The following is a 24,470-nucleotide window of genomic DNA, read 5'->3' as shown; positions in this document are numbered from 1 at the left end:
TCTGTTCTATACATTTTCCATGCAGACAAACATCTGACAATAACAAGTACTTGCCTACAAAGAACAGAATATTAGCAGCATCAATTAAACTAACAACACTATGACTATTTACTACTGTTCATGTAGTAGAACCTCGAGTTACGGTGGCCTTAGGATACGTGTTTTTCAGGTTACGATGTGGAATACAATGTTTTTATTGGCCTCTGGTTACGGTATTTGCCCCGCATTACGGTTTTATTTATAAAAATATCAATTGGTTATATACATGTGTATTATATGCTGTACTGTATTTTGTTACTAATATTTAATGCCGTATCCCAGAGTTCGGCTGTACCTATCTGACAAATTTTCTTTTACATGAAGCTAACACAAGAGATACTTTTCATATAAACAGAAATTCTCATATTGCCGCAATGAAACTCGCACGAAAACGCTTTTAGCATTTTTTTTTTCTAAATAAAAATATTTGTTATATTTACAACCGCTGTTTATCGTGTTTTGTCTATTGTTTGATCCTTTGAAAATTATAATTTTGTTGTCATGTATTTTTACACTACAACAGTGTTTTCTAGATCATTTTACTTGCTTTTGAAATCAAATTTATTCTCCATTTGGAGCATTTTTATTGTTTTTATTAGTATATGTTGATTGTATATTAAAATAAGTCACTTGCATACAATTTAAAATAACTATTAAACAATATATTTTGCAAATGTCCAAATACTCCTTAATTAGATGTTCTGAAATACTCATAATTTTTCATGTTCTAAAGTCATGACTAAACATGTTACAATGCTAGCGAAATTCTTTTTTTTTTCAGTTTAACAATACTGATTGAAAAGGCAATCGATCAATAGTGATCTTGAGAAAGAGAGAGAAAGAGAGAGAGAGAGAGAGAGAGAGACAATAAGCAAATAATCTATAAACGTTTTTGTTTAACATTACAGAGTCAGGGTGGACCAAGGAGTACTGGTAACTGAAGAACAACTTCACACTCATCAAATTTTCCAAATTTGAGGCCATATCACTGTATGCAGTTTTGTGTAATTTCTGATACATTTGGGGAGGAGGTATGGGCTTCAGTATTTCAAAGGGTTGGGAAATCAGGTAAAAAAAAAAAAACTAGGAAAGACTGGGAAAGATGGATTTCAGGGCCATCAGGTGTGATAAAAGCAAACATCTTGGATAAAATATCCTTGGCAATTTAGGGTCATGCCTAAGACAAATTTTATTTAACGCATTGGCTGGGAGGTATTACCACTGCATACGTGAGAGTAATTGTAGCTAAATGGTAATCATACTTCCCAAATTAGGGTTTCATCATCAAATCTACTTTAAGGTCACAATCAGACATAGGGAGATAGAAAGAGGGGAGAAATGACAAAAAAGGGAAAAGGGAGAGATAAAAGGGGAGGCAGATAAAAGGGGATCAAGGTAGATAAAGAGGGAGAGAGAAAAGGGAAGAAGGAGAGAGAAAAGGGGAGAGGAAGAGAAAATCATTATGAACACTTATTCATGAAAAGATTTAAAAAAGGAAAAGAAAAAATCAGAATTTTCTTATAAGGTTTGTTTCTATTTGATGTAAGAAATAAATTAAAAAAAAAAAAAAAAACGTCGACATTATTTACCGTAGTTAACAAAGCTTGTTTGATTCCACTGAGATTCCAACTACAATGCAAAGCAGGGGCAAGAATACTTAAAATCATCATCTCCATTGCATCAGCCATCTGAAAGAAAAAGAAAAAAAAGATATAAAAATCAAAATATGTAAAGATCGCCATTTTTTTAATAACTTTTTTGAATAATGAAGAATAAAAGTTGATTATTACAGATGCGAAATGATTATTTTTTTTTGAAAACGTACACATAAAATATACACGTGTTTTATAATTTTAAATATTTTGCTTTTGTTTTTAAATTTTCTTATTTTGTTCTAGCTGAGGATGGGGCATCCTACCAAATGCCCGACATTCACCCAATCTCTAATACATTCTAACCAAGAGATATTAAGATTATAACAATCCCTGAAAGTGCAATTGTTTGTATATTTCTTGCATTTGATTTACCAGGTATATGTGCCAGGTAATTTATGAAATTTTTTTCCATTAGTTTGGTAGCTCTTATAATTACTGGAATGATAGAAATCTTCCTAAGATTCCAATTTCTTTTCAGACGTTAATATTTCATTATCTTTTCTCTCATATAGCTCCATTTAACCCAGTATCACTGGCAACACTAACTTCTACTAAGGTTGCTTCTTTCTCCTTGTTCCATGTCACTATGTCAGGTTTAATAGCTCCGTTTTCTAGGTATGTAGCTGTAGAAATTGCATAGTCATAGTGGATAGCACATGACTTATTTCCAACTGTTTTTTTTTCTGATATATGTTCCCAGGACTTGCTAATGCACTCGATATTCAATTTTTTTACAGATAGTCCAGTGGAAATATTAGGTTGTTGCATAAGTTCCCGCGTTTTTTTTGTTGTTTTTTTTAAGAAAATGAATTTTAACAGCAAAATAAAGTTTGCGCGGGGCCCAAGCTCCAAATTTTTGTGTGACTGAAGTTGGCATAAAATTGTCGCAAAATCACACTTCATCTTTTCACCCAATTCTCTACATGTCAAAAGAACCACTTATGGGTCAGCTCCGAGCTCTGCTGCCACACCCATGGTCTGCCAGCAGCCACCTGATTGCACTAGGGAATAACCACAGTCTTCAGCACATCCAGGTACACTTTGGTGTTGACTTTCAAGCCGACTTCAAAGATGTGAGGTGGCATGATGTGGCCCTCACTTGAAATCCCACCAAAAACCATAATTGTAGCCGGAAACTTCATTGAGCTGCACCCTCAAGCGTTGAACGGTCCGAATTTGCATTTTGAGCGTGCTGGCAATGGTCTTGTCATAACTTGGATCGGTAGAGAGCACGAGTTGTACAGTGGCACATCACTGATGTTGCTTGTTGAACATTGTGTCACTTTCAAACATGATAGAAGATTATTATCGCTCTTGTGATTTGTACACAACTAGATAGTCTGCATTTTATTTTATATATCTATTTTCAGTATTTGCTCCAACAGTGTTCAATATGCGAGAAGAGCTAGATGGGAAGTTTTGAAAACATATGGCAATTAAGCTACACAGAATTTTCTGCGTTTCATCATAAGCTATAGTCTGACAAGGATGAAAATTGGAAAATTCTGTATAGCTTAATTGCGATATTTATACTCAAAACTTATTAAATATCTATATAGAAAATAAACATTTAAATTTTCATTTAATGAAAATAGTTTTCCTATAAAGAATGCTCAACTGCCGAGATTTGTTCATACAAATGGTTTAATGTATCAAGAGTTTTATTTGCTGAGATTATTAGATTATTAATGTACTAGACTAATTGACGCAATGGTCTACACCATGACTTTCAGATTATTAAATACTTTTTATAAACCGTCTTCAAATGTAATAAAATTTTGTTCAATTCATTCATCATTTTTAATCCTCTTAAAATTTTCACCATCACCCAACTGGCAAATCTATGCATATCTTTATTCTCGAGTGGCTTTTCGTCTCGATAAATAGCGAATCATTAGTATTAAAAACATTTAATACCGAATTCAGTCATTTTGGTAAAAGTTCTTAAACAATTCTACCAGGTGCCTTCAGTAAGCTTCCAGACTTTTTTTTTGTACAGGCATTTAAAATTGTTGTAGATTCTTGAAAATTCAGTATGTTACTGCTACACATCTTATGAGATGACTGACAAATTTTTACGATTTCAGGTTCATATGAACAGCTACAGCAGGAATTGGAATACACCCTACTAAAGCCTGATTGTCACAACTGGTGAATTTCAAAAATGCAATCTGGACGTGAAGATACTTTAGAAAAACTATATGCAATAAAATTCTGTTTTAAACTTAGAAAAAATGCCGCAGAAACGTATGGAATGCTTCAGACTGCTTTTGGACCACCTTGCATGAATCAAGCACCAGTTTTTGAGTCGCATAAGAGATTCAAGGAAAGCAAGGAATTTGTGAGGAATAATGAGATGTGGAAAGAATAAGGAAGTCAGAACACCAGAGTTGATTGACGAAATAAAGAATTTTATGAATAAGACCGTTGTGTGTCTATAGAGACAATAAGTGCACAGTTTGATGTCAGTGTTGAAACTGTACACAATTATTCATGAAGAACTGAAGATGCAGAGGATTTGTGCAAATGCACCAATACACAATTCCATCTTTATCACAGACTATTTGACCAAGATGGACATCAAGACAGTTCTTTACCATCCTTTGCTCCCTGGTACTTTTGGTTATTCCTTAGAGGCTGAAAGAAACTTTGACGAGAGCAGAAAGAGATTACTTTAAAGGAGACTAGAATTTCATGTGTGTGCTATCAATAATAGTGCCCATATGAAAAAAGTCTGTTAACTTATTTAAGGCACCTTGTATTTAAACACTAAGTGAGTGAGTGAATGTGTTTGTTTAACGGCATTTCAACCTCTAAGGGTCATTTAATGCCAAAAATGTTTTGTTGATGTAATAGGTTTTCAGTTTCTTGTAAAAATATTTTAAGTTTCTTGAAAAGTTTATCTTTTGAAGCAAGATGCTTTAGGTTTTCCGAAAAATTGTTTTAGTTGTAAGACGTTTGTTTTTCTAAAATAAATTTTACTTGTTTACTTTATAGGAGTTTGAATACATTTGTTTCTTTTAAATAGTTTATGATTTGTTGGGGCTCCACTTCTTGGAACACTTTTCAAATGTTTGTTGTTTTAAAATATTTCTTTTGCGTGTGTTTTCTACATTCTGTCAGAATTTAATTGTTAGTTGTTGGTTGCAGAGTGTTAGTTGTTGGTTGCAGAGTGTGCAATTTGGTGTTTCCTCTACTTTGCTTTGGTAGAAATGAGTTAATTTTGTATGTCCAATTCGTATTAGGTTTAGTACAATTTCTTCTCTTCTTCCCTTAAAAATTTTTTGTTTTTCGTTTTTAATTATTGGTTGGTGTTCGTGTAATTTGTTTGCAGTGCATTGTTCCATTCCACTTGCCACTTGTTTTCTATATATTCATTAATTTTTCTTTTTAGGTCTGTGTGTGGTATTTTAATTGTTTTCATTTGGTGGTTTGTGGCTTCTTTAGCCAGTTTGTCTGCCTTTTCATTTCCTGGAATGCCGACATGGCTTGGTATCCAGGCTATTATTATTTTTTTATTGTTTTTTTCGGTTATTTCGTTGTATTCTTGTATAATTTCTGTGATAAAAGGGTGTTTAGATTTTACTTCAAGGGCCATGATACAGGATAGGGAGTCTGTATATATTATGGCTTTTTGTTCGTTGATGTCTTTGATGTGTTTGAGAGCTATTTTGATGGCCTACCACTCGGCTGTATATATTGAAGCCTCGTTGGGCAGTCGTATTTGATATTGATTTTGTCCATCTGTGCATGCTGCGCTTGTTCCGTTTATATTTTTAGACCCATCGGTGTATATTTCTATGTATTCTGCATATTTTTCTCTTAGTTCTCCAAAGTTGCTTCTGTTTGTTATATTATTTGTAATGCTTTTCTTGTAAGCAGTAAGTGTTAGGTCTGTTTTTGGTTTGTGTAATGTCCATGGTGGTCTGTCATTTATTTTTTTGAGTAATTATATTGTCGGGGTTTTCATTGATTTGATGTATTATTTCTTTAATTCTGTGTCCAAAGGAGGGTATACTTTCTGATTTCCCTGAATAGAAATTTGTATATTGTGGGTTAAAGGTAGTTTTGTATGTTGGGTTTTCGGGGTTGCTTTGTTGCATATTGTAACGCTAGTTTTTTCCATCTTAAGTTCAGGGGTAGTTCTTGGGCTTCTACGTGAAGGCTTTCCATTGGTGAAGTTCGATAGGCTCCCAGGATAAGTCTTAAACTTTGATTCTGTATTGTTAGTAGTTTGTTTTTGTAGGATTTGTAAGTAGAGCTGTATATGGCACAACCATAGTCCAGTTTGGATCTGATATGTGAGCGATATATTTTGAGCATTGTAGCTTGATCTGCTCCCCAGTCTAGTTTTGATACTATTTTTAAGATATTTATTGCTTTTAAGCATTTTTGTTTTAATTTGTTAATGTACTCCTTGAAGTTTAGTTTATTATCAAAAATGATCCCTAGAAATTTGGTATGTTGTAATACTGGTATTATTTGCCCATCGAGTTTGAGTTGTGGGTCAAGGTGGTATTTTCATTTCTTATAAAAGTGGATACATGTGGTTTTTCTTTTGGACATTTTGACTCCATTTTCGTTAACCCAAAGATCTATTTTGTTAAGGCAATGTTGCATTTGTCTTTCGATAGTTGGCATACTCGGTGATGAGCAAGTTATTGAAAAGTCATCAACAAATAATGTTTTTTCGAATCCCATGTTAACGTTTTTGATTATACTATTGATTTTAATTAGAAAAAGGGTGGCAGATAGTACACTACACTGTGGTACCCCTGTTTCTTGTGTGTATTGATCTGATGTTATATTTCCTAAGCGTACTTTAAATGTTCTGTGGGATAGGAATTCTTGGATAAATTTTGCTAGGTTTCCTCTGATTCCCATATTATGAATATTTTTCAAGATTCCGTGCCTCCACATGGTGTCATACGCTTTTTCGAGATCAAAAAAGATTGAGACCATGTGATGGTTCCTTATTAGACCGTTACGAATATATGTTTCTAGTCGAATAAGTTGGTTGTTAGTACCTTGATTTTGTCTAAATCCGATTTGGTGCATAGAGATGAGGTTATATTTTTCTAAATGCCACATTAGTCTTGTATTGACCATCCTTTCTGTTGTTTTGCATATACAGCTTGTTAGGGTGATGGGACGATAATTGGTAGGGTTGGAGTGATCTTTTCCTGCTTTAGGAATTGGGATGATTTGGGAAATTGTTAATCCACCATATTTTGTTAATTATCTGTAAGAGAATGTTGAGAGATGTGTCTGGCATGTGTTTTAGAAATTGATAGTGGATGTCGTCTAGACCGGTAGCTGTATCTTTACTTTTATGAATTGTATTTTTTAGTTTTGTTATAGTGAAAGAGGTGTTATAGTATTCTTTGTTATTGGATGTGAAGTTGAGTTTTTCTTTTTCTGCATTGTTTTTATATTTTTGGAATTTGGTTGGATGATGAGTTTTGGCTGAATTCATTTCCGATTATGTTTGCTATTTCTTTTTTGTCTATAGTTTGTCTATCATTTGGTGTACTTATATTATTTATTGGTGTTCCAAGTTTTTTTCCAGTTATTTTCCTTATTATTTCCCATGTTTTTTGATGGCGTGTTGTTGTTCAATTTGAAAATATAGTTTTGCCAGGTTTCTTTTTTGCTTTTTTTTATAATATATCGTGCTTTTGCTCGTGCTTGTAGGTATTTTTTGGAAGTTGGGTTTTGTAGGATGTTGTTTGAAGTGTTTTAGCATTTTTTTCCTGTTGGTTATTGCTTCTTTACATTCTGTTGTAACATTCTAACTAATTTTGTTTAGCATATTGGTGAAAGCTAACATAGGATCTGGTTTGTTAACTATTTCTTGGTTAATTAAGTTTGTACAAAATTTTCTAAATTCATTCCAGTTAGCTTTATAGATTTGCCATTTTGGTTTTGTTTCTTCTGTTGCAGGTTCTTGAGTTTTGAGAAAAATTGGGAAGTGATTGCTGCCGCACTGGTCGTTATGAACCTCCCATTGGAAGTCCATAAATATTGTGGGGGAGCATAGTCTTAGGTCGATAGCTGATGTCATTCCTGTGCTTGGGTGAAGGTATGTGTGTGCTTTGTAGTTAAATATGGCTATTTCGGGTGATTCCAGTAATGATTCAATGATTTTCCCAGTTTGGTTAATATTCTCACATCCTCACATTTTGTTATGGGCGTTGCAGTCCCCCATTAATATAAAAGGTGTGGGGAGTTGTGTTATCAGATCTTCAATTTCGGTTTTATTTAGTTTATGTTTAGGTGGAATGTAGATTGAACAAATGATTGTTGGTCGGTGGAGTGTAGCTTTAATTGCTATTGTTTGAAGGTTTGTTTAGAGTTGTAATTTTATATATGGTATCTGTTTTTTTTATTATAATTGAGGTGCCATCTATTGGTCGGTTATCTATTTGTGATCTATTTGTTTGGCTGTAAATGTGGTATCCTTTGAAGTTGATGGTGTCTGTTTCTTTTAGAAGAGTTTCCTGTAGGCCGATTATGCTGGGGTCATATTTTGCTATTATATGTTTGATTTCTTCGTAGTTTGGTTTTATGCCTCTGCAGTTCCACTGTATGATGTTTTTAATCATTTGCATAAATAGGTTCGTTTTTTTTTTTTTAACTGTTTTTTCTTTCTTTTTTTTCTGTTTGGTTTTTGTTTAGGTTTTTATATCTAGTATTCTATTGATTTGTTGTGTTTTGAGTGGTTTTTGTTTTGTGTTTACTTGAACTGCTTTGTTCCTCAGTCTCCATTTTCTTCTCCTGGTCAGTTCTATTTTTGGAGCTAGATTTATTTTTGTGACACTCGGTTTCAATCAATTCAAATTTATTTTTGTTTTCGATTAATATTATTTCTGTTTTTTGTTTATTTTGATTTTTGGAAAGAAAATTTGTGTTTTCCCATTCTGTTTTCATCTTTCCAGATATTGTGTGTTTATCTTCTGCTTTTGTCCTTGTTCGTGATTTGGATCTTTCACGGTTTATTTGAGGTTTTTGTTGTTCGGGTTCTTTTTTGTTCTTTGGGACTTGGTTTAGATTATTTGACTGAGTTTTAGAAGATACTGGTATTTGTTTCTTGTTGTTTTCGTTTTGGTTAGTTTTTAAAGTTTCGATTAGATTTTTGAGTTCGGAGATTAGTTTAAGTAAGTCTTGGTAGTGGTTTGTTTGGTTTGAAATTTTTTGTGATGTCTGCGTAAGTGCTTATTTTTTTCTTGCTTCAGGAAAGGATACGTTTTGTTTGTATTTTATTTCAGCTATTTCTTTTTTGAAGATTTTGCATATTTTAGAGTATGCTGGGTGTTTTTCTTGGCAATTTGGGCATTTTGTTTCGTTGGGGCATTCACTTTCAGTGTGGTTAGGTTCTTTTAAGCCACATTTTCCACATATTTTCTGTGTATGCAAATGTTTCTCTGTTATGTCCATATTTATGACACTTGAAACATCTTAGAGGGGCTGGTATATATTGTTCTACTTTTTCTATTGTGTATCCGATTTTTATTTCTTTGGGAATTTTTGGTGTATTGAATGTTAGTACGTAGGTTTTTTAGGTATGGTTTGACCATTCCTTTTTATGTTTATTCGAACGTGATCGATTACTCCCTGTTTTCTTAGGGCATTTTCTATTTCTTCTGCTGTAGCCAAGGTTAATTCATGGCTTTTTATGACATCTTTGGATGTGTTTAGTCTTTCATGGGCAAAACTTTTGCATTTATAGGTATGGAATTTTTCCATCTCTAAGAGGTTTTTTGCGTCTTTATAGTTGTCTACTGTAACAAGTAGATCGACATTTTTCTTCTTTTTTTTTTTTGCTGTTTTGGGTTGTTGTTTTGAGATAGTATTTTTTCAATTAAGAATGGAGACAGATCGTTGATCTTTTTTCCTTCTATGGTTTCGATTACTATGAATCTTGGATATTTTTCTTTATCAATTATTTCATAGTTATATTCTTGCTGGTTACGTCAGAGTGGGTTCTTTTCGATTTTGTTTTATGTTTTTGGTTTCTGGGTTTTTTGTTTGGGTTTATTATATCCATGGAAGTTTGTTTAGATTTTCATCTCTTTTGATCCCCACCCTCCTCAGAGCCCGAAACTGGGAGATGTTAGCGGAGGAACCCATTCGCCCTTTCATCCCAGGGATACAAAAAAGATATACTCAATTGGTTGAGTTTGTTCCATCATTTCCTGTTTCCTCCTTTAGTTTCTTCTTTCCCAGTTTGATAGAAACATTGGTTAGGGAGCAGTTGTGTGGTTTTGTCTCATCAATTGATTGACCCTTGCCATCACCTTCTAACACTTACCTGGTTTATCTATGTTTGTAGTAATAAGATGTTGCATTATCTTTAAATTAAATTTGTTTGTTTATTTTTTTTTTTAAATGTTGTAATTGAGATTTTCAGTGTAAGTGTTAGGACTTGACATGACTAGCTGATTGATCGGATTGGGCCTCTCCGACCGCCCGTCTAGCCTAGTACAAGGCCAAAGTGGAGTGTTGCAACTGATACCTTTATTTACCCTAGGCATTTAAACACTAAGTGAGACTCACCACTGCATTGGAATGGATCAGGAATTAACTGCAAGTAAAGAGTAACTGCATAAAACTTCTAAATGTAGTTGTCATCAGTGGATTTTACTTAAGGTCATATCCAGGAAGTTATGCCAAATTATCATCATGGCGTTGCACTCAATTGTGAGATCCATCATCAGTGTCTGAGGAATCCCTCAGGTTTGCATTATAGCATGCCCAGCCCAGGGGACAGTCTGTGAGGATGTGTGCGATGGTCTGCATGTTGGCACCGCAGATACACCGAGCATCTTGTACTTAACCCCACTTGAGTAGGTTGTCTCGTGTTTGTGCAACCTTCACTCAGGCCTGCTTAACTGTTACCCACTCTTTTTGGAAAGTTCAGAGTCTGCCAGAAGAGCTTTGTTGTTGTCATCTTCAACAAACTCATTCCACCGATGTCAGATGAGAGACTATAATTATAATCTTAAAAATTGCATCCCTTAAACGCTTTCATATAATTTTACAAAACAGAATATTGATCTTTTCTAATCTTTATTATTATAAATAAAATTGCTGCCGCTGTATCCATATCATTTTCACAAGACATAATACATAAGTAGGTAGTGACATTAATATTCAGATGATCCATATATCGATGAAGACGTCTGCAACCTCATAAATCAACATGTCAATCATTATTAATATATGCTGTGTAAAATAAGAAGTCATGATGGTATGGGCATATAATATTACTATTATATTCTTCTGTATGACATTATGGCGCCAGAATGAATATTATGTTGTGGGGGATATAAGGTCTCTCTCTCTTTCTCTCTCTCTCTCTCTCTCTCTCTATATATATATATATATATATAAGGCGCTGTATATAAAGTGCGTTGGGTATATGATGAGTTGTTTAGATAGTGAAGTTTCTTCGTGCCGTCTAATGTTCATAAAGGTACATATACAGGGTAAACAGAAAGTCCTTGGACCATTTTTAGTTTTAGAATTAAATATTGTTAAAATCACGTTTTCTCTTTTCAAATAAAGTAAGTATTTAGTCTAACTATTGATCTAATTATTTTCAACAACAATATTAAAATAATTTTGTTTAAACTTTCAGAAAAATGAGCAAACGAGAGGCCATAATTCAACTTCATTGCGCGGAAAGGACAAACTCAGAGATTATTAAGCTCTTGAAAGTGGCTAAATCCACCGTGTACCATGTTGTGAACAGATTTAAGGAACTTGGTACATCTGAAGACCGTCCTAGGAGTGGAAGACCTCGCACTGCTCGAACAAAGTAGGTGATTAAAGCTGTCCGAGAGAGGGTAAGGAGGAACCCGAAGAGATCTGCAAGACAAATGGCTAAAGACATGAATGTGAGCGTGACCTCGATGAGAACCATCGTAAAAAACGATCTCCAGTTGTCGCCCTAAAAGATGAGAAAGAGACAGTACCTCACACCTGCCCAAAAGTACAAGAGACTTGAAAGAGCAAATCTTCTTCTTGGAGAAATGAAGGCTGGCACGGCAGAGCGAGAGATCTTTTTTTCTGATGAAAAACTCTTCACAATTGAAGCGACTGTTAACAATCAGAACGACAGAGTTTACGCAAAATCTTCAGCAGACATTGATGACTCCGTGAGAATAGTTTTCCGCCGACAAAAGCCGTCTTCCCTCATGGTGTGGGCTGCAGTCTCCAAATCTTGGAAGTCGCCTCTGATTTTCGTGGAGCAGGGGGTTTAGATCAACACAGATCGCTACATTAACGATATTTTGGTTCCAGCATTTGAAGAGATGAAGAAACACTTCAAAGATCAGCCTTTCACCTTCCAACAAGATGGAGCACCATCCCACACCTCCAGAAAAACTCAGGACTGGTGCCAACGTCATTTTCCAAGATTCTGGAGTAAGGAGATGTGGAAACAAGCAAACAAGATTGAGATTTTTACTGAGATATATGAGAGAGAGAGAGAGAGAGAGATATATATATATGAGAGAGAGAGAGAGAGAGAGAGATGTGTGTGTGTGTGTGTGTGTGTGTGTGTGTGTGTGTGTGTGTGTGTGCATTCAAATTAATTGAATGAATGAATCTTAAAATATTTTTTTTAAAATACAGGAATAACTATCATTTTATCATTTAATTTAAAATTAAATTAGAAGCTGATCGATGTATATATATGTAGTAGAGATTTAGAAGTCTGTCATATATATATATATATATATATATATATATATATATATATATATATATATATATATATATGTTTAGTTTGGTTTTAGCGATATGTTTTGAATGAATTCAATTATTTATGAAAGTGCATTTTTACCTAAATGCGAGTTGGGGATAATTTTCCCTTTAACCAATTTGGTACCCCCACATGGAGAGCGGTATATATATTATTTTTAAAATATAATTATCCACTGACACGTGTTTCGTCGTCTACGACTCATCAGAGTGGCTGAATCTAGCGAGATTCGAAATTGGGACCCCACGGTATATATATATATATATATATATATATATATATATATATATATATATATATTGTTGCGGTTTCAAAATCACCGGCTCTATATTTCTTTCATTCGTAACCCCCGCTGTTTCTCTTCACCTTCGCTTTCCTTAAAAAAAAGAATCCAGTAGGCTAACACAAAGCTAAACGTATGAACAACATCCGGTTTCAGTGAACACATTCACCTTTCCTTTCTTTCCGTTCTCGACTCCTCTACACATGTCAGAATTACAAATATATCAAACTTGACATCAACATTTCAAACAATTGACTTTTTACTTTTAGACGAATTTAATTTAAATGGAATCAACAAACTCCCAAGCTACTTTTGATTGCATAAATTTCGATCTAGAATTAATTAGAGTCATTTGTTTGTCTCGTGGGCAGCGACACCACTAATATCACTTCTTCCAAATGAATACAGCTCAGCCGGGGAGTAGGAAGAGGCTCCCGAAGTGACGACTGATGCTACCAGTCATGTCGTCCGAATCCACCAGCTGAAGGATTCCCAACCGTAGCAGCAGCCGTCTCAGCAGCAGTTCAAACAGCCCTTATCAGGAATAATAAGTTTTTCTACTAATGCGATTTACTACTGCTTGCCTCCTGAAACCCATCAGCAGCGAACTTCACTTCCAGTCTCCAGCGCCTTCCAGCTCACTCCTGCAGCCTTTCCAACCCGTAGTGCCTCCAGCTCCTCCTGCAGCTTTCCGTCAACTTCGCCTGCACCTCGTTCCTCTGGCCTGCAACCTTGCTCCTCCAGCCTGAAACCTTGCTCCTCCAGCCTGAAACCTTACTACTTTGGCTTACAACCTCACTTGCACCTCGCTCCTTTGGCCCGCAACCTTGCTTGCACCTTGCTCCTTCAGCCTGTAACCATGCTTGCACCTTGCTCCTTCGGCCTGCAACCTTGCTTGCACCTTGCTCCTTCGGCCTGCAACCTTGCCGGCACCTGGCTCCCTACTCACCGTCCGTTCTTTAATACTGACCCTGTGTTCTCAGTGTCGTCCATTCCTTAACATTGATCCTACATCCTCAGTATCATCCGTTCCTTAATACTGACCCCCCCCCCGTGTTCTCAGTGTCCACCGTCCATTCCGGATCGCCCTGACGTCCAGCCGATCAATCCTAAACCACACTACATCTAGAGTACCAGTTCCAGACCTCAGGCTCTGGTGATGTGCGACCTTCCGGACAACCAGATCATACAATTTTTTGCTTCTCCTACAAATAAAAGACGAACCCTCGTCTTTAACTAAATAACCGGTGTCTGTTATTCTTCTTTGCCTTTTTTGCTGTTTACTTTGTGCCCGTGTCTACCTTGTTAGTTGTTGGGTCAATTGTCTCCGGACAACCGGCCCCGCAACAATATTCAAGAATTAAAAATTAATAATCCTTAAGATTATTAAAAACGTGGCTTTGCCTCATGAAAAGCATTTGAAAGTTAAAAATTTAAAATGGTACCAAGATGACATTTTTTTTTTCAGTAGATGGGTTTGTATTACTGTACACATAGATTCGAAAAAGTTGTCAAAAAACAAATATATAACAAATAAATGTTATCAAAGGCAAGATAAGTTACTTTTCTACCAAACTGTATATATTTTTCGTGTTTTTATTCAATGTAACATGTTTATTCAGCTCGAAAACCATACAGTGTTTACCGATGTATTGGAACATTCAAGATGGCGTCTGATTCTCTCTTTAACATGGTAAGTGTGGGAAAAGATGTTATAAATAAAAAACCGGATAAAATACGGTTAAAAACTCGCTCAATATATGTTACCGTGACATAGGTTGACATATATTCGGCGGGTTTTTAATAGTATTTTGTATAGTTTTTTATTTATAAAACCTTTTTCCAAACTTACGGTGTTAAAGAGGGTGTGAGACGCCATCTTGAATTTTCGAATACATCGGTAAACACTGTATGGTTTTCGAGCTGAATAAATATGTTACATTGAATAAAAACACAAAAAATATATCCAGTTTGGCAGAAAAGTAACTTATCTTGCCTTTGATAACATTTATTTGTTATATATTTGTTTTTTGACAACTTTTTCGAATCTATGTGTACAGTAATACAAACCCCAGTAGATAAATATAATGTTTATTTAAATAAAAATTTTCGGTTTACAAAGAAACCCTCTTCAGGTATTGAAGTATTAAAGTGGGTTTTTTTCTTCATCGTCCCGTCCGGGTGTTTTATTTTATGACAACAAGTCTCTGATGTAATGAAGACTTCTATTTTTTTATGTAAGTTCGAGGGGTGGCGTAAGTGCGTGTTTTTTTTTTTTTTTTTTTTTTTTTTAAATCATGTTGATTTGCCTCGTTGAAAGCTTTTGAGTTAGAAAAAAAAAAAAAAAAAAAACGTGTGTCAGCGCCACCTCTCAGACTTACATAAAAAAAAAAAACACCAAAGACGATGAAGAAGAAAAAGAAAAAAAAACATGTTAATACTTGAAGAGGGTTCGTTTGTAAACCAAAAATTTGTATTTAAACAAACATTACGTTTATTTACTAAAAAAACATTTAAAAAATCGATTTTGTTGGCTTTTTTTGTCATTAAAATTTTTTTAAAACATTAATTATCTATATCATCAACTGTAAAGTAAAGTAGATGAGTCAAGCGATATAAGACATTATTTCTTATCTTATTTCTAAATCGATTTATTGATTAACAATTCGAAAATGAAGTCATCTGAAATAAGAGCTAAAACCTAAGATAATGTAGTGACATGAAAATTCGGTTACAGACTCATAAACTCCATTATGATAAGATTTTTCAAACTGATGTCATCGTTTTAATGGATAAGTGACAATAAAAGTTTAGCAAACCGAAAGAATCAGCACATATGTTTGGCTAAACGTAGGAACACAATATGGAATCCAGTAACTAATAAAAGAAAAAAAACATATTCCAAAAATCATAAGCAATAATGATAACTAGCAGGACCTGTGGAAATTTCACAGGCGACTTCTTCATATGTAATATATTGATGTTAGCATTCTGTAGATGTTAAGTGTAAATGGAGACGCTCTGATATTATTGTAGCTTTTTGTTAAAACTGTAAAAGTATTTATCTAAGCTAGCACCAACACCCGGCAAAGCCCGGTTATAAAGTACGCTTAAATATGATATTTTAATTATTGCAGATTTATTATTATAGAGTTAATGTTCTATCAATTTTTATGTATTATAAAGTTGTGATTTCAAAAAAAAAAAAAAAAAAAATATCTATATGACTTGGGTGCATTAGCTTGAATTGAAACCAAAACTTATGAAGAAGTCTTGGTAAAATTATTTATGACAAGAAATGAAAGTATATAACAATTAAACTACACGGATGTAAGCGTGACATAAAAAATAACACACACGCTATCGTATTGTAATATATAGATAATAGCACGAACACTAAAAAAATTTTTTTTAAAATTATTTAAAAGAGGAGAGTGAGATTAAAAAAAAAAATTGTTACCGTTTTATTCACCCTAAACAAGGCACAATACCACTTGGACGTAAGCGGCTACTATTTGGAACCAAATCTACAAGGACACTATGTAGGGAGTTGAGCAGCGAGATGTCTGTTTACATTACACTTGAACTTCTGAATGTCAGTACAGTCAGAGAAGTAGGGACCCGGAAGGGAATTCCAAAATCTAGCATTTCGAGCGAAGAAACTATTACAGTAGAAGGCTTTCTGGCATCTGGGGATCTCTACAGTGTAGGAGTGGAATTTCGCTGCTTGTCAGTTTAGTTGGGGGTATTTACATCGATGGGGGCACAAGTGCTTCTAGTTTGTCGGCGCACATCTAATTAAAACATTTGTAAAATAGGCACTAGGATGCAACATTTCAGCGATGAGACAGAAGTTGGAGTTTGGCAGACTTAATAGATCTAAGAGCAAGACTAGTGACAGATGCATCAGCCCAAGTGTGGCAACAATACTCCATGCATGGGCGAATGGTGCTTTTGCAGAGATATAGGATACTCCCAGGAGGGAGTAATTTTCTAGTATCGTAAAGAGAGAACCTACATTCTTTGCAGCAACCTTGGCAATGTCCTCAATGAAATTTGTTCAAATTCATGTTGCCTGTGCATGTTAAGTTAAGGAGTTTGGACGAAAAGCTTTAGGGTAGCATATTATTAGTCATAGCAATCGGTAGTTGAAAAGGTTTTTTGTAATTATTGAAGGAAAGAAGTTTAGTCTTGGCAGCATTGAATGTTACAATCCATTTATGTCTCCATTCGACTACAAACTGGAGGCTTTCCTCTAAAATTTCAGCAAATTGTCTTAAATAGCTCAATGGATAAAAGAGTTGGTTAAGGGATATTCTTGTTAAAAACATTTGAAACTAAAAACGGTTGTAGTCGTACAGTGATGAAAAACAAAACAAAATAAGAACACACGAAAGAAAAAAGTGCTGCATATGGCTCACGTTTTAAATTAATGTCGTTTTAAACTGACAGCCTTTTTACATGAGAAAACTATAATACAACAAGATTTGAAGAAAAAAAATTAAGAAAAGTCTGTATTTTGAATACTCACCCAAGCAAATCCAGTGAGGATTGAAAGTTTCACCTGGAATTTGCCAAAACCAAGACGGTCGATGGCTTGCTGAATTGTATAGGTTTCTGAAAGAAAAGATTGCCAGAATAAATTTCATGTCTAAAAGTAAGCATATATTTCATGGAAATTGCTCCAGACGATGCATGAATCCACTTGATCTAAGGAGCTAAGAAAAATAGTACAGTAGAACCCCGGGATACGGCATTAAAAATTAGTAACAAAATACAATGCAGTATATAATACACATGTATATAATTAAATAAGATTATATATAACACCGTAAGGCGAGGCAAATACCATAACCAGGGGCCAGAATAACATTGCATTCCACATTGTAACCTGGAAAAAACGTATCCTAAGACCACCGTATCCCGAGGTTCTACTGTACTTCAAGGTCAAAAACTTGCCAATGATAAGTGTTAGATAGAATGATTTCAAAAGTTGTCAGAATCGAAGGTGGTAGTGAGGATAAGCTCCCTCTCCCTAAAAACTGCCTTCATGGCGTGCGTCTTAAATAGCCTCTGACAACCCAGTCCTGGCCTTCTCATGTGGTTTAGCTAGTAAGCCCGGTGAAACTGTTTATACTAACTGGGAGAAGGGGCAAAGGCAGTCCACTGGAACCTTAAAACCAGTCACTTCAGGCAGGTGGGCTCATCAACTTTGGATGGTAGCTCACCTAGAAGGCAACGATTCAAAACCTCCACTACCCTGCAGAAGTACTCCATCAAGAGAAAGGCTAAGAGAGTAAACCTTATCAAAAAGTTTGGAGATGGAGTCCCTAAGGTGGTCTGACTTTATACTGTCATCACCGTGCAGCTGTATTGATTGTCTTTCCCTTGGATTTTCTGGATCCACGGAGAGGGGGTAACTGCTGCATGGGCAACAGCTATCCTTCCATATTACACTGCCTAGGCTACGTATGGCATATGCATGGGCATATTACCTCACCCAGGCTACGTAGGTCCATTGCTACACTATCGTTTCTTGAGACGACAGCTATCCTTCCATATTACCCTGCCTAGGCTACGTATGGCATATGCATGGGCATATTACCTCACCCAGGCTACGTAGGTCCATTGCTACACTATCGTTTCTTGAGACGGACGGTTGCCAACAACAAGATGGGATAGATTCTGATGCATGCTGGTTGAGTTTACAAAGATTCAACGGGTTTTGGATTCTGTGACAAGCAGAAAGTGAAGACAAACAAACAGGGTTCTTACAATTGTCAATTTAAAATGTTCATACTTGATATTTACACATTTCGACCAATATGCCATTCTGCAGCTCCTCCCGAAATTAGGAAACGGTACTCCATCTTAGGATGCGTTTATGCTCTGTTAGTTTGGTCATTTTCTTTTACAGCATGACCCTTTTCAGGTTATTAAAGTTTTTATCTAATTCTTGATATCTTCAAACATTTATTCATGGTGTTTGCTTATAAATGCTATAAATTTATAGCTTATGCCACCAGATGCAGCTTTGTGTTATATAATAGCTCTCTATGTCATATACATATCTATGACTTAAGATGGTATAAGCATTTCTAACAGGTAAGCAAAAGTCCAAGGGATTAGTCACAAAATTAATAATCTAAAACGAGAGAAAGTACCATCATTTTCACTGATTCAATGTTTCATCTTCAAAGTTTAGAAGTTTTTTTTTTTTATCTATCATGGGCAAAATATATTTGTGGTATCTTGTTTAAACAGATAAGAATAAATTTGTGTTTGTCAGAGAAGAATAGATATTTTGTTGAATATTTTAAAAAATCGGGCTGGCTTTTCACAATTTTTATTGATCTGAAGCAATAGGCAGCATCTCTTGGGACATTAAGCAACAGGGATGCTGTGTGCAATTATCGCACAGTCATTTCTCATTTTGGATTTCTTTAAGTGAAATGTTGATGATGGTGCAGAAATCACAAATGTTGACGATGATACAGTGTATGTGATACCAGAACTCACAAATATCACACTTAATGCCATCCCCTCTACCAGCTCTGCAACATTCATCAGTGTCAGGATCCCCTTGATGTAAAGAGTGGGCTTATTGATCGTGATGATGATGCTGATGGTCTCTCCTGTCCTAGTGTTCCTTACCCCTGTTTTTCTTCTTTCTTTTCCCTCTTGATTTTTTGGCAAATATCTCCATTAGTTTTTTGATACTTTCATCTGCTGCAAAACTCTCCCCATATCTGAATCATTGAATTCTAGCTGATTTTTTTCTTGCTGCAGATTGAAATTGGAGAGTCAAATGTTTAAGGAAGAAGTCTTTCAAGAATCGAACACAGATGATGAAGTCAGCAAGAAACAGGTATGTCTATGAATGTCTTGGAGAGGGGGTGTAAGATCAGGGTCCTTGAGTGGGAAGCAGTGCAAACAGTGGAGAAGCTGGTGTGAAGGAAAATGTGGAGGAGTCTGGTTGACTTTTCACAATGACAATTTGGGGACTGAAAGGACAGATGTTTGTGCCACTGAATCCTGCTTTGACGATTTAGCTATGCAGGACATCATGGGAAAATTTTTCTTTCCCATTGGTTCTATATGAGTTCAGGCAAACTTGATGTGAAGAGACCATCTTAGAAGTGAATCTCCAGCTTCATCCTACATCAACTTGATGCACTCAGCAAACTCCTTTTCATGAGCAGAGACAGCCCTGTTTGCTTCCCAACACGTTCATTGATATCGATGTCCTCAGACATTATTCTGAGCAATTATTTTTTTTGTTGGCTCAAATCAAGTTATTAAGTTAGATCCATGTCCAAGGAACCTATATCTAAAATTTCAAGTGTTTAGACCCAAAATTGTCGGAGGAGTTTGGTAGAGTTCTCAAAGGTCAAATAGTTGAACTTTGACCCCTTAACAGCCAAATTTCTGTCCGAAAACAGAACACATCGATTTTCACAAATCTCAGTACTCTGTATATATCAAATTTCGAGTCTGTAGACTAAAAATTGACAAAGTTATTGCGTAGGGAAATGTACACAGACACATTCACTTTTATAGATATATAGATTTAAAAGATGTGAAAACACATTAAAAAAAAAAAAAAAAGAAGAATTTTCTGTATCCCGGGCAACGCAGAGTAGGTATAGTTTGTTATTATTAAAACATTTTTGTAAAAAGACATACCATTATTTATATTATTCGTATTCTTTATGCACTAGGCTATAAGATGCTTGTAGGTGAGAGATTATAAATCCAATGTCTAAAAAACTCATTTGCCTATTTTTTTTTTGTTTAAATACCACAATAGATTGTCTTCTGCACATATGGCCTAGATATGCCGGATACATTAGTTTACATCTGTTTTTTTTCCCCAAGTAAATCAATCAAACGCCGTTTTGTAATTAAAAACATGTCTTTATTTGTTGTATAAATCGACGTACAACTTTAATTTCTGCAAAAAAGTATGCATCATGTAACCATTAGATATCAAGCAAAGATCATAATCATAAAAACAAAGAATTAAATATATTGAACTCGCAGTTTGTTCGGTGTTGCCCGGTCGTAAAATATGCTTAAATATGATATTTTTAATTTATGCAGATTTCGTACTATTATTATAGAGCAAATTCTCTATTGATTATTATATTGTACCCAGTATATATATATATATATATATATATATATATATATATATATATATATATATATATATATATATATATATATATATAGCAATGATTTCAAAAGTTAAAAAAATGATTTCGTTGCCATCAACTGGAATCCAAACCAAACCATTCAGCGCTCCAGCCATAATTGTTATTTAGCACTTCAGAATTCGGATAGAAAAGGGTTTAGAATTAAACTAAAAATGCATCTAGGAGTTAGTCTATTCACTCCTGCTAATGTCAACGTTTTTTTTATTTTGACTATTTAGTAGCTATCTTTACAGGTTTAAACCCAAATCAAAAGTATTCCCGATGTTCAAATACCTTATATATCAAATTTCAAGCCTGTAGACTAAATATTTAGAGAGGAGTTTGGTAGTGATATTTCGTATGCATACAGAAAAGGTCATATATATATACCTATTTACTATGCCTCCCCACGGGACAGAGTTAGACACCAGGGTCGTTTTTTAACGTGGAGAAAAGGTACAAAAATAAAAATTGTCTCAGTCGTGAAGGATTTCTCCTCCACCGAAAGAGAACAAGAAATAGAAGTGCAGCATCTGAAGAACAGATGGTATTTATTTGCTCCCCCACCGAGCAAATTAGGCACAAGGCCGATTTTTAATGTGAGGAGTGAAGGGAGGGGGAATGGAAAAAGGGGACCAGCTCCCGAGAGGTGGGAAATGGCAGCTGGTTAAAGGTCAGACATGTGGGGTTGCCCCCACATCTGGTCTTTGCTAGTCATAGCTGGTCTTTGCTAGTCATAGCCTGCAGTATCTGCCGGCTTGTCCCGAAGGCCAAGTATTTAAGTATACACACACACACTAGCAGGCCACCTGGTGTTGGCCAGTCATAAAATATGTGTAAATATTATATTTTAATTCATGCAGATTTCTTATTTCTTATTATAGATTCAATTCTCTAGTGATCATTATCTAATATATAATAATGATTTTAAAAGTTATATAAAAAATATGACTTGAGCGCCATCCGTTAGAATCAAAACCAGAACCTTTAGCGCTCCAACCTTAATCGTTATTTATCTCTCCAGCGTTGTTACCATTTGAGCTACCGACAGATGGATACAAACGGTTAAAAATTAAGTGACTTTAAGCCATGAATCTTTAATTTTGCGCATGTGCAAAAGTAACAGCAAGAGTAATGTTTTATTCAACTTACCTTTTTAAGGTCAACTGTTTTGTTTCCAATTTTGACCTCTAGCAACAACTTTTGCCGGCTAAAAACAATGTCGAAAATGTGCTACAAGTCCAAATACCTTCTGTATTAAATTTCAACTTTGTAGACTAAATATTCAGAGAGGAGTTTGGTAGAGAATTTTTGCACCCACACCAACAAGGTCACTTACATACAGGGTGGAACGATAAAGTTGTCGCCGTAAAGAAAACAACACTACAGCTTTATTTTAAAACTTTTATTGAAAAAATCCATTCAGGTAACTTGATTATGTAGTAGAGCTGATATCTATTCAATGTAGCCGTCTTCAGCCTCAATCACAGCTTCGATACAGGTTCAAAACTGGGAGCATGCCTTTTCCACAAGTGCCGGTGAATACACAGCAGATGGTGGCAATCAGGCTGGCTTTGGTGTTGTGGGAGGTCATGTTGGTGATGTTCTCGATGTATGACCAAACAAAGTATCTTTATCTGTACCTAAACCTAACATAGATTCCATGATCAAAGCTTCTTTCTTAGAACTGCACGCCTGTGGAATTGTCTTCCGTTTTCCTGCTTTCCAGCTTTCTATAATATGGTTGCCTTCAAATCCAACGTGAACAAGTTTCTGATGAGCCGTTCCACCTAAGTTAACAAATTTACCGAACTTCCATTACTATCGATTACTATATTGTCCCTTTTGACTACTCTACACTCTTTAACCCTTATCCTTGAGTGGCCTATCGGCCTTGATAAGTGGTGCCGTACTATGTAAAAAAAAAAAAAGAAAAAAAGTAGTCCAATAGGTTCAGGTCGGGGGAGGAGGGGAGTAAGCGAAGAGTACAAAGTCGTAGCACTCCTTCTGAACTTGTGGGATCGCACAGAGTCCTACTGCCATACACAGGGTTTGCCAGTAACCAGTTGATTGCATCAGGGGATCACCACACTCTTCAGCACATCCAGGTACACTTTCATGTTGACTTTCAAGTTGACTTGAAGATGTGAGTTGGCATGATGTGGCCTTCATTTGAAACCATGTCAAAGATCATAACCGTGGCCGGAAACTTTGTTTTCATCACCCTTGGCACATCCCTGTTATTTGTGGCAATCCAGAGACGCATTTTGAGGATGCTGGTAATGGTCCTGTTGTCATAACTTGGATCAGTAATGAACAGGAGTTGTACAATAGCGCATCTTTGATCTCCCTCGTTGAACATTGTGTCACTTTCAGACATGATAGAAGACCCCTATCGCTTTTCGAATTTGTACACAACTAACCTACTAGTAGATAGTCTGCAACAAAATAAAATCAGTTTTTATCAAACGGAAATGTAATCATGTCGTCTTTTCTAGGGTGACAATATTATCGTTACGCCCTCTATATATATACTTCTGTTTGCTAGAACGTTTTTATCTTCAATTCTATGCAGTTATGCAGAATGGAGAAACTATACATAAATAGAATTCAGTGTAATAGTTAAATGAAACTAACCATCTAATAAAAAACCATAAAAAATGAATACATAATTAATGCTCACTTTTCAAAGGAATATGCAAATTCATGAAGTTGCTTGCATTTTCATGACTGAGTATATTAAGTTCGTTTTAATAATTTTTAAATAGAAAAAGTAGGCCTCTAAATCTTAACTTTATCAGGGTGGGCCAAAATAAGGGTCCTATTTTTAAAAATTCATAAATTCGTGTAAGTTTTGAGAAGTGTTTTTCGGCCAAAATTTGTTTTGTTTATTTCAAAAAAATCTCGGAAGGGTCAGTCTACACACACATAAAGTTTGGTGAGTTTAACTTTTATTTTGTGGAAGTTATTCAAATTTAAAGATAGGACCCTTATTTTAGCCCACCCTGTAGTTATATGGATTTAATAGCGAGTTCGCCGCTGTCTGATCAGTTGAACTAAAACTATGAGCAGCGTTCCAAAAGTAATGCCTACTATCTTTTTTTTTAATTCATGCCGATGTATCAGAGCGAATTGCAAATTGCATTGTTATGATGACTGGAAAATTTTTAATTTTTTTTTTATTTATTACATTTTCACCCCAAACAAGACACATTGCCCCTTTGATGTAAGGGACATAAGCTACAGGGGTACTATGTAGGAAGTTGGGCAGCAAGTGGTGACCATGTAGAAAAATAAATTCTGGAGCACAAAAGGTCACTCATTTTTAATGGTACCACTACAGTCTTTGTGGCTCATTGAGTTAAAAAATAAAATAAAATAAAATAAAAATAAGAGGTTTACTTTTGAAATGCCATTCATATACCAAGGTTCAGAAGCCAAACAGTTGGTATATAAGCAGGCTGGGATATTCTATTGTGTTTAAATGAGCCAGTCATTTCTTTTGGTTCTGATTCGTTGCCAGTCCA

At 35.2% G+C, this 24,470-nt stretch overlaps 1 protein-coding gene across 2 annotated transcripts in view; it reads right to left on the bottom strand.

Annotated features, from left to right (window-relative positions):
- Positions 1 to 24,470, bottom strand: part of LOC145277561 (synaptic vesicle 2-related protein-like) — a 198,463-nt gene that overhangs the window by 75,647 nt on the left and 98,346 nt on the right. For both annotated transcript variants that reach the window (XM_080129039.1, XM_080129048.1), the window contains exons 2-3: positions 17,277 to 17,362; positions 1,629 to 1,727 (exon numbers count right to left, since the gene is read on the bottom strand). In XM_080129039.1, the coding sequence (XP_079985165.1) occupies positions 1,629 to 1,727; positions 17,277 to 17,362 (185 nt within the window). The remainder of the gene's footprint in view (positions 1 to 1,628; positions 1,728 to 17,276; positions 17,363 to 24,470) is intronic.

Source organism: Euprymna scolopes, chromosome 1 (genome assembly GCF_053919585.1).
Source record: "Euprymna scolopes isolate OS-2025 chromosome 1, ASM5391958v1, whole genome shotgun sequence".
Lineage (NCBI taxonomy): Eukaryota > Metazoa > Mollusca > Cephalopoda > Sepiida > Sepiolidae > Euprymna > Euprymna scolopes.
Note: the sequence above shows the minus strand (reverse complement) of the source record. Positions and strands in the feature narration are given on the sequence as shown.